At 48.6% G+C, this 11,290-nt stretch overlaps 2 protein-coding genes across 2 annotated transcripts; both read left to right on the forward strand.

The window, feature by feature from the left end:
- The first annotated feature begins 2,855 nt into the window (after nucleotides 1-2,855).
- On the forward strand, nucleotides 2,856-6,095 carry LOC119293782 (VAN3-binding protein-like). The gene is made up of 7 exons (XM_037572166.1): nucleotides 2,856-2,957; nucleotides 3,274-3,447; nucleotides 3,833-3,964; nucleotides 4,062-4,127; nucleotides 4,510-5,032; nucleotides 5,144-5,254; nucleotides 5,757-6,095. The coding sequence occupies exons 1-7, from the start codon at nucleotides 2,883-2,885 to the stop codon at nucleotides 5,945-5,947; spliced, it is 1,272 nt and encodes a 423-aa protein (XP_037428063.1). The 5' UTR covers nucleotides 2,856-2,882; the 3' UTR covers nucleotides 5,948-6,095.
- A 3,051-nt stretch (nucleotides 6,096-9,146) lies between these two features.
- Nucleotides 9,147-10,642, forward strand: LOC119353269 (translation initiation factor IF-2-like). The gene is made up of 2 exons (XM_037619867.1): nucleotides 9,147-10,089; nucleotides 10,190-10,642. Exons 1-2 carry the CDS (start codon nucleotides 9,835-9,837, stop codon nucleotides 10,640-10,642), a joined length of 708 nt encoding a protein of 235 aa, XP_037475764.1. The 5' UTR covers nucleotides 9,147-9,834.
- Nucleotides 10,643-11,290: the final 648 nt, after the last annotated feature.

Here is an 11,290-nt window from a genome sequence, read left to right on the forward strand (position 1 = left end):
TGCACTATGTTTAGCAGCACACATATCAGGAATATAGAAGAATCCCTGACCAGGCGACTGAAACCCACACATGAGAGGAATGCATTCCCAAGGCCTCAGAACTTGGCAAAGCTGAGCCATATGACCTAATTTGTTGCATTTTTCGCAGTGAATAGTAGGACAGCGAGGAGCGAAATGACCTGGGAGGGAACAGTTGATGCAGATCTCGGCATTGCCCTTGGTCGTTGCTTGCCCAGGTGCAGGATGCGGAGGCGGCTCCTTGGAGCCCGCCGTCTTCTCCTTGGTCGCGCCGCTCATGGCACGCGCAGCAGCTTCCCATCTGTCTCCAACTTCACCATCACCAGATCTCGAATCTCCCGACGTCGCCGGTGGCGGATCTGGCCGCTGCCACAGCATGTGTCGAGACTGATTTGGCAGCGGCGCCCTTCGCCCACCTCCGAACCCTCCGCGCTGTGTTGTCGCGCCAACCACCAGATCTCCCCCCGCCCCAATCTCCCATCGAGGCGCGCGGCGCACCCCCCGCCTGCTCCGCCGCAGTCACTTGGGCGAAGGATCAGTCGTCACCGCCAGCCTTGCCCCGCCACCAGCCAAAGGAATCAGGGAGGAGAGGATTGGGGAAGGAAACCCTAGGGCGCTCCCATAGATGCTTGAAGAGAGGCGCGAGGTGTGCGTCTCGCGTAGTGGAGGTAGGTGGGGGAAATGAGGCGACTCCCCTCGCCCCCTCCGCTCTAGAAGGCGCCACGCTCGGCCTGGTGTTGGGCCCTGCCTGTCGGTCGGGTGGCCATGAAGGGGTTCCCACGCGTCCCGCCGCCATTAGCAGGCGGTTGGTGAGGTGCGGGGCCACCCCGACCCGGTCCGCGCCCGCCTGGATCTCCACATGCCCCCCGCGTACCGCACCATGGATCGTGCCGTGTGTCGCACCCACTGGAGACGCGCTCACCGCCGGGGATCGCTCCCTTATCCTCGCAAAATGACACGGCAGCGAGATAATGTCACCAATGTCTATGAATTCCCCTGCACGGAGGAAACGCGCATCCACTATGAGTCCGCGGTCATCCACCAGATTAAGCCGGAGAGCATCACGCCGGAGAATCAACTCGCCATCATGGAACGTGAGCGAGCGGTGCTGCAGATCGGCGGCGTAAGATACGTGCCATCTCTCGTCCCGTGCGTCGCCCTGTGTGTCGTGCGAGCACGAAGCCATAGATAATGTTTTGCTCTCTTGAACTTGTATGCCACACACAAGCCCCGGTCACTGGCCTGATCCATATGGTTCCGTTCATAGTATGTGCTATCTGATGATCTGATGATCTGATGATCTGATCACCTTTTTAGTGCAGCTGGTCATGTAAAAATGCCACTCACATGTACTAGTACGTTAGTACTGCAGTCTTTGGGAATGCAAGGAGTATAGCAAGGTTTCTGCCCTCTCCTTGTCTGGGCAGCCAAATGCTCAACACTTGTCACCAGCTACAATGAGTAGCACACTTAAACTAACAAGAACCCCGCATCGCCCAACACATTGACAGTAGTACATTGTTCACACCTGTGGAAACCATTAGATTATATCCCATCACTACACTGTAAAGCACTAGAGAGTTGCTTTAGGCGTAAGCTTTCGTTATGGATGATCATCTCAAATCAGTGGTAATCCTCCCTTTCCTTCGGCGTCACAATCATTCATTCACCTTGCCTTTGCAGATCTCTCTACATCATCAGAGCAGATTGCCTGGCTACCATCCATTGCATAATTTGCATTGTGACCAACACATACACCAAAACACTTCCCTTTTTAACGAAGCACGCGGTACAGCACCGCGCATTTTCCATTCGCACATACCATAAGTGGCAATGATAAACCATGCCAAATTGCCATTACCTATTAGCAGGACCATCTCCCCTGTCTAATCCACATCAGTTCAGGCCTTGTTGGCCAGTCTTCAGAGATCAATTCCAGAAGAAGTATGCGAATCTGCCCCCTTTTCCGCAGTTTACTACTCTGCTCGAGCAGCAGAGATCCTGGATGAAGAAAGGTCGACCCAACCGGACGTCGAAACGAGGCGGTTTCAGGTGTATAATAAGTGCAAGATGGATCCTGTGGGGCTGGCAATCATAATACTAGATTACTCTTACTTACTGCTAATGCAGTGCGATCGCCGCTTGCGACTACCTTTTTTAGGTTGAGGTTGTGATATAAATACTTGAACCAATGCAGGTGTCACAACATCGGTGCATCCAGGGCTTCCTACTAAGGTAAGCCTTCCTTCTCTACAGCCCTTATCTTCAGGCTAAGTTTCATGTTCATTGCTTACTGCTACTACTATCACAGTTCTTCCTGGCCTTATTTTGCTTCTTGTAAAATTGGTACCTAAATCCTCTGAAGTATCCACCATTTAAACCAGGATTTGTCTCTGCTAATATTATTTTGTCGTTTAGCATATATATGATGTTTAGGCCACTGAGGCCAGTTCCAGTGTTAAGGTACTGCTCAAGGAAATGTTGCAAGTGTTAATCAGATAGATAACCATGTAGATTATCTCAACATTTTAGCATGGAAAAACAGATTGTCTCACCTGAAACTTGGCTCTCCAATAATTCTCTGCCTACAGTGTCAATTAGACAATGCTTTTTAATAATCTAATAATTGCAGCTGTTCTTTAGTGCCTGTTCTCTAGCAAATTGTCCGTAGCGAGAACGACGAATCGTGATACTGTGAAGGGGTTATACTGTTGGTAGGATCTTGATATCACATTTAGTGGACGACAAGAACTTGGCCCTGACTATAAATAGGCATGATCTTTGAGCTCTCATTACTCCATCCTCATTGATCAACCGGATTCTGCTAAATCTTTAGGTGGAGTCCGTTTTACGTGGGTGATAAGATGGAGCATTTCAGGAGAGGAGTTGAGTTTGGGACGGCCCCCTTCCAGAGATGCCACTCCCTGTCCTGTCAAATGGTGATGAAACTTTCCTGCTTGCTTCGTACTCTTCTCATAAGATAAACTTTTTTTAGCTCTATACAGTATATAATATGCATAGATGTGTGGCCTAATCCTATTATAATATAAATCATACAAATCTTAAGCACTGTTTGTATCTTTGGACAACTGCATCTTATGACAGGATTCAGAGAAAGGAACATCTTCTTTTTTTGTAGTCAGCATGGTGCACTAGATGTTTGAGCAACACTATTACTGCATCTCTATTTGCATGTTCTGATGTCTTAGCTAGTGACTAACCATCTCAGTGATCATGTGCTGAATGTCAAAGCAGGCAGAGAACACGCAGATCGATGCGCAGAAGGCGGGCATCCGTCGCAAGGAAAAGTCGTCGATGCGACCCCCGAAAGGCGAAGAGATGCCCGTGATCCCTGAGCAGGCGATGGAGTTCCTCTCTCGGACATGGAACCCCTCCTCCTCGGATCTCTTTCAAATACTCACTCCCAGTGTATGTTTACATGGACCACACCTCCCATTCCATTAAACAACAGAGGCGGCTAACGTTGATAATCTAGCATGAGGTCGTTTCATTATACTTTGCAACTCACTGGGACACAGTGCATTCGTATTACTCGGTGCGCGTGCTCTCTTTTCATAAGATCCAGAAAATTTCTAAAAGATGGTTACTGCCGAAAAACTAACGGTTGTAGTAATATATTAGCATGTACAACCTCCGTCGGGAATTAACTGTCGCTGAACTGAGTGCTCATTTCAGCGACGGTTAATTCCGGACTGAGGGAGTACTATTTTCTATTGCATTTCTCATGTGTAGATTATGAATGTTCATTAAAATACCACCTTCTGACTGCTGGGTTTTCTCTTCTACCAAACAGTGCCTAGGAGCATCAGCACAAGACCACCATGGAGAAGGCGAGACAAAGGAAGACGAAGACGGAGAGAAAGAGCTCGATGCGATTCGAGTCGATGGCGGTAAAAGCCAATTGTTCAATCAGATTCAGACGTGGGTGAGTTTTTGCTGACCTTTAATGGCAGTTGAAAAGACATCTTATGATCTTCCCTGTGATGGTCAATTTAACTTTTCTTGGTTTATTTATCTGACAGAGAGTTCTGGCCAGTGGGAAGCCTGGCTCCAAGCAGCGCAAGACTAAGCTGAACCAGCCTATATGGGTAAGGACAACAGCACAAGGAATTAATTAAGCACAAGGACAACACTAACATGGCCGCACAGTAGTATAACAAACAGCCAAATAGTGTAGATTGTACACTGTATCAACACTGCCAAACAGTGTAGGATATTAGGATGTACGCACGCCGTGCCGCCTCTGATCTTTCTTACTTGTCGTTTTAGAGATCGGTACAGTTAGACCGTCCTTAACAAGCACTGTCGTTTCTTAATTGTGCAAGAAAAAAGGACACTTGAATTAATAAGCAGAAAAAGGAAGGGTATAGTACTCCAGCTGGTTAAGTGCAGAGCAGTGAAGTGATACTGTGATAGTACGTTACTCAGTTAGCATATTGTCGGATTTGACAACAGTGGATGCTTTGGCAGCTGAACGTTGGGCAGATGAAGGCGCTCCTGCGCGGCTACTTCCTGGACAACGTCTCCATCACGGGGAGCCGGAGGCGGCGGCGGCGGGACGAGCTCCGGCTGCACTCGGCGCAGGCCCACGCGGCCGTCTCGGTGGCCCAGCTCGCCGCGGCCATCGCCGGCGTCGTGTCGGCGTGCGACCTGCGGGGGGACAAGAAGCTGGGCGCGGTGCTCGCGTCGGCCGCCGCGCTGGTGGCCACCGTCTGCGCGGAAGCCGCCGAGTCCGCCGGCGCCAACCGGCCCCGCGTGACCTCCGCCGTGAAGACCGGCCTCGAGAGCCGCTCCCCCGCCGAGCTCCTCACGCTGACCGCCACCGCCGCGACGTGCCTCCGGGGCGCCGCCGCGCTGAAGCTCAGGGCCGCGGACGTCAGAGGGATCAGCACCGGCGCCAATGGCAACGTCAACGCCAACGCCAACGCGATGGCCATGAGCATCAGCGCCAGCATCCAGAAAGGCATCGCCCTCAGGGTCTGCCTACCCTGCGGTAAGAGCATGCAGTATTGACACGTCTCCGGCCGGGCGCCATTGCTGTAAATGTGATCGATCGACTGGGAACTACAGACCTAACAAGTTAAGACCCGCCATTGGTTTGCAGGAAAGGTACGGGTGAGGACGGTGTCCGTCTTCCCCCGGCGAGGCGGCGGCGCGGTGGCGCTCAGGCTGGGGAGGAAGCGGCTGCGCGGGGCCTTCGCCACCTACGACGACCGTAAGATACTACTAAGATATTAATTTTCTACCATGATTACGACGACGCAAGCATCATCTGATCATCACGACGCATCCGCACCACACAAACGCGCAGCCCGTCCCTTTAAACTGTCTCTACTTTGAAAAAGCAGCATGTGATGCTCGTCGTCGTCTTGTTGTTGCCTCGCCATGCACGCATAAGTCATGACCGCACCACGCGCGCTCGCCGTCGTCTTCCCCTCGCTCCACCTGCGCGCACGCGCCGCTTGTCGCCTCGCACCGTACGGCCCCCTACACGCAGAACCTGAAATGTTCCCCTCCAGGATAGCTAGGTCTTGTCTCGTCGTCGCCATGCATGGATTTTGCGTGGTCCAGCCGTGGCGGCACGTCGCGCTCCGGACTCCGGCCACTTGCACACACACTGAGACATCGGCAAGTCGACGACGATTCGTCTCCTCTACGTGTCCGGCTGCCTTACTGACGTGATTTCTTTCTCTGTGGCGCGTTTTGTCGTGGTCCAGACGAGCTAGTCGGGGTGTCGACGGGGGGCGGCGGCGAGGCGGTGGTCGACGGCCGGAGGTGCTTCGCGGTGGCCCTGAGCACGTCGGCCGGGACGGTGCAGCTGCTGCTGGAGGACCAGACGCACTGCAAGGTCTGGAAGGCCGCCATCGAAGGCATGCTGTCCGATGCAAACCTCAAGCATGCGAAGTGATCGTTTTTTTTCTCTTAGAAAAGCATGCAAAGTAATTTGTAGATTCTGCTTGGTGTACAATTTTTGTATGTGAGTACTAAAGATGCTAAGCTATATGTAAACATTATAAATATGATCAATAAAATGACTAGCTCTGTGGATTTGTTTAGTTGAGATTTGTTTAGTCTCCTGTGGCCTCAGGATCATGGACGCACAGGGGATCCCGGCCCTTGTCTGCCGGAGGGCTCTGTTTTTAAAGTCTTTTTGAGTTTTTTAGGGTTTGTGTCCTGCTCAGAGAGGTCAGGCGACGGTGGCTCTCTGAAGATGGAATGAGGTTTTCCCCGTCTAGCCCCTATCCCAGTGGTGCTTCTAGCCACCGTCCCCGCGGTGCTTCTAGTATCGTCGGAGGTCGTATGAAGATAGTACCACAATTGGGGCCGTGGTGGCGAACTGGTACCAGTTTTGAAAATTTTTACGTGTCAGTACCACGTTTGGAGGCTAAACTTCGTATTTGTACGTATTGACGCTGGAACTGACCGCCCGGGCCCGCGCGTCAGATGCCACGCTGGCGAATCGGCACTCGCCCGCTCGCTCAATAGGTGCGGTCCGGCCCGTGCTCCACTCTGTTCCTCCTCGCCGTCTCTGTTCGTCGACGAACCCTAGCTCCCTGCGCGTACGGCGATGGCGGCGGCGCCCCCGGGCGGTGGTGGCGGCGACGGCGATGGCGGCGGCGCAAACCTTCCCCTCTTCGGCATCGGCGCGGCAGGAGGAATCGAGGGGAGATCTCCAATCGAGGGCGGCGATGGCTACTCGAGCTCTGAGTACTCCAGCGACGACGACGAGTTCATTGAGCCCGCACTGTCCATGGAGCAGCGGGTACGGCTGGCAAAGCAATGGGTGGTGAACCCTAGCAATAGCCATGAGCTGACCCACGGGCTCGGCGGCGTCCTGTAAGTTTCTGTTTCTGCCTCTTTTTTTTCTTCTCATTTATTTGCTAATTAGGGTTATAGTGTACTGATTAGGCAAATTGCATGTGAATTGTAGTTTATATGAAGACATATGGAATGTTAGGATCCATTTTGACAATAATGATCTGTTAGAGAGGAAATTAAGCTCTTCAGATGTGACATATCTAAATATGGTTGCATTGATGGAAACCCAAGGCTTCGGTATTGATGATTCACTGATGTTTTACATGGAGACCCCAGGAGAGCAGGGCTTGGAATTGGTTGATAGTAATGTTAAACTACAGTTGATCAAGAGGCAGAATGAGGAGAGTTTGGTGCTTAATTTGCTATTTAGGGCTTGTCCACCAGCTGTCAGTGTACCACAGAAGGGTTTTGTACGGAAGCAAAATTTAGATATAACTGAATATTCTGAGCCTGTTGTTTTTGATCTTGCCGATCCTCCTGTTTATGTTGTTGATCAGCAAGGTGTTGCTTATGAAGGTCAGAGTAGCAGTTATATTGCAGCTGTAGGCCCTGCTGTTTTAACACAAGAGAGCAGGAGTGTTCTAAATCCCAAGTTAAAAGAAGTTGTGGAAGAAGAACAAGTTGGCTATGATGGCAGTTATGCATGTTCATCTGAAGGATCTGAAGGGCAGTATGATAGTGACATGGGGGATTTAAGGCCTAACTATAATGAGGAAATGCATGATGCTGAAGACATGGAGATGGAAGAGGAAAATAGACAGAGAGAGGAAGAAGTACAAGAGCAACATGAGGAAGAAACAGAGGATGAAGAATCAGAAGAAGAATTAGAGGAAAATAGACAGAGAGAGGAAGAAGTACAAGAGCAACATGAGGAAGAAACAGAGGATGAAGAATCAGAAGAAGAATTAGAGGATGAAGAACAAGTGCATTATGAGGGTGACACAGAGGTAGAGGAATTATTTGAGTTGGAGGATGATGACCCTATTGTTCCAGAAGAGGAGGAAAAAATATATGTGCCAGCAAAGAAGAAGCAGAAGTTGCAAGTAAGGAGGGGACCAACAACAAGGTCACATTCCAGTGTTTTAGAAGAAGTGAAACCTGATTGGAAACCATCATCAGATGAAGAAGATGATAGTTTATTGAAGGACAGTGAAGATGATGGGTTTGAGCCACTAGCATTTGTGCTACCTCAAAAAAGGAAGAGTAGGGCAAAGAAGAGGCCAGCTAGAGTATGGTACAATGAGGATTTGGAACAACCACACCAACAACTAAAACTGCATATGTGCTTCAAAGATCAACATCAATTCAGAGATGCTCTGTTGAGCTTGCACATCACTCAGTGCAGAGACTTCAAGTATCACAGGAACTCAGATCAGAGGATCATTGTGCATTGCAAGAATGAACATTGTAAGTTCTGCATTGTGGCAGCTGTTATAAAAGGGGAAAACACTTTTGTAATTAAGAAGATGAGGATACAACACACCTGCCCTAGTTCTACTGAAACAAGCAGGGTAAGTGCAAAGTGGCTTGCAAAGCAATATGAGCCACTATTCAGATCTGATGTCAGTACTAGCATACATACACTTATTGATGCCTGCATGGAAAAGTATGGTGTGGATGTGCCCAAGGCTATGGCATATAGGGCAAAAAACTTAGCTGTTGAGGCTGTGTTGGGAGATCATAGGAAGCAATACCCAAGGCTGAGAGACTATGCTCAGACTGTGATGGATATAAACCCTGGGAGTAGAGTTATAGTCACCACTGTAACTCTAACAGCCACTGAAAAAATCCCACATCCAGGACCAAGATTCCATGCCATGTTTTACTGCATCAATGGAGCAAGGGAGGGATTTCTACAGGGCTGTAGATCATTCATTGGTTAGTTCATTTTATCTTGTACACTACTTTGATGTTGTTAGTTTCAATAGGTTGCACATATAAATGCATTTGACATGTTATGTTTACTTCCTGTTTTAGGTACTGATGGATGTTTTATCAAGCTGACCACTGGTGCACAAATCCTTGCTGCCACTGGTAGAGATGGCAATAACAACATATACCCACTGGCATTTGGCATTGTTGGACAAGAGGACAAAGCAAACTGGTGCTGGTTTCTACACCAACTGAAGATTTGTCTTGGAGAAGAAGTTGGACAGTATGGTCCATATACTATAATGTCAGACAGACAGAAGGTATGTTTATCCACCTTGCTTTGCCTGCTAAATATGTGTTTACATGTGTATTAGACAGTAGCTTAGCTGTTTAAATTGTGTGCACCAGGGGCTATTATATGCAGTGAATAGAGTTTTTCCTAACAGTCATCAAAGATTCTGCTTAAGACACATATATGCAAACTTCCAGAATGCTGGCTTTAGGGGGGAGGACCTTAAGAAGTGCATGGATAATGCCAGTTATGCATATAATGAACACAAATTTAATAAAGCAATGGATGATCTCAAAGCTGAGAGTGTGGAAGCTTGGCAGTGGCTTAGTGCAATACCCAAGAAAACATGGGCTAGGCATGCATTTGACACAAATAGCAAGACTGACTTGGTTGTCAACAATTTGTCAGAGGTGTTTAACAAGTACATCCTAGATCATAGGAAAAAACCAATAAGAACTATGTGTGATGGCATAAAGGATAAGCAGATGGTTAGGTGGCACAGGAATAGATAGAGTGGAAGGGAAGCTAGATGGGAGATCACACCACATTACAGTGAGAAGTTGGAGATTGAAAAGGAAAGGGCCAGGTACTGCAAACCCATTCAAGCAGGTGTTAACTTGTGGCAAGTAACTAGTGGTGAGCAAACACATGCTGTCAATTTGGAAGTTGAAACCTGTGGTTGCAGAAAGTGGGACCTCAGTGGCATCCCATGTAACCATGCCATCTCAGCAATCAACAAGGCAAAAAGGTTTCCAGAGGACTTTGTAAGCAAATTCTTCAAGAAACCATATTATTTGGCAGCATATGAACCAATGATATATCCTGTCCCTGGTGAGCATGACTGGACAAAGACCCCAGGTCCAGACATAGAACCACCAGCATTTAAAGTGAAGAAAGGAAGAAGGAAAGAGAAGAGAATAAAGGGAAAATTTGAAGTTCCAAAGCCAAAGTCCACCTCAAGAATGGGGACAATAACTTGTAGCAATTGTGGATTACAAGGGCATAAATACACAAACTGCCTTAAACAGTTGAAACCTGAGTTGGCCTTAAGAAAGAACAAACATGTGGTAAGCCCCTTTGTACTAGTTCTTCATTTTGATGTTTCTGTAAATTACCTTTCTTATTTGTAGTATTATTAACTGTGTTTCCTTTGAATTGTTTTCCAAGCCTGCTGGAAGGAATTCACAAGCAAGAGGTGTTGCTCCTACAGCTCCTGCAACAACACCTAGAGCTGCTTCAGCAACAGCTAGATCTCCTGCACCAACAACTAGGGCTCCTACACCAACACCTAAAGCTCCTACACCAACACCAAGAGCTGCTCCACCTGCAACAACTAGGGCTCCTGCTCCAACACCAGGAGGAAGAACTGGAAGTGCTGCTGGTAGAGGTGGTGGAAGTGGTGCTGGTAGAGGTGCAGGAAGAAGGGCTGGTGGTGGAAGAGGATCTGGAAGAGCATCTTCTAGTGCTCAATCTTCTGCTGGGAGAGGTGCAAATTCTTCAAGGCCTTTCTCTGCCCCAAGGCAGTATGGTGCCTCAACTTCTAGTGCTCCTCCACCAACTGATGGCACACACACTGGATGGATTGCCTGGTTCAATGCTAGTAGAGGTGGCAGAAGGTGATGCAAACTTCTGTTGATTCTACAATGTGCACCTGCTACAATGTGGCATGTTATCTTTTGGTTTGATGCCACTACAATGTCTTGTATTCCTGCTACAATGTGCTTTATTTTGGTTTGATGCCACTGCAGTAACTTGTGCTGCTGCTACAATGTGATTTATTTTGGTTTGATGCCACTGCAGCAACTGTTGCTGATGATACATTGTGCTTTGTTTTGCTTTGATGACACAGCACCAACTTGTGCTCATGCTACAATGATATACTATTTAGAGTTTGATGCCACTACAATGTGTTTTCTTTTGGGTTTGATGCCACTAAAGCAACTTCTGCTGATGCCAATGGATATCTTGATGGTTCTGTTGGGGATAACTTGATGGTTGATGGATTGATGCCACTTGGGTGGATAACTTGATGGTTTACGGTGTCTCGGGGTCGACGGAACCACCTTAATCTAACCATTATGGTTTATGGTGGCTCGGGGTCGACGGAACCAACTTAACCTAACCATGATGGTTTACGGTGGCTCGAGGTCGACGGAACCACCTTAATCTAACCATTATGGTTTATGGTGGCTAGGGGTCGACGGAACCAACTTAACCTAACCATGATGGTTTACGGTGGCTCGGGGTCGACGGAACCACCTTAAGCTA

This window comes from Triticum dicoccoides, chromosome 1A, assembly GCF_002162155.2.
Source record: "Triticum dicoccoides isolate Atlit2015 ecotype Zavitan chromosome 1A, WEW_v2.0, whole genome shotgun sequence".
NCBI lineage: Eukaryota > Viridiplantae > Streptophyta > Magnoliopsida > Poales > Poaceae > Triticum > Triticum dicoccoides.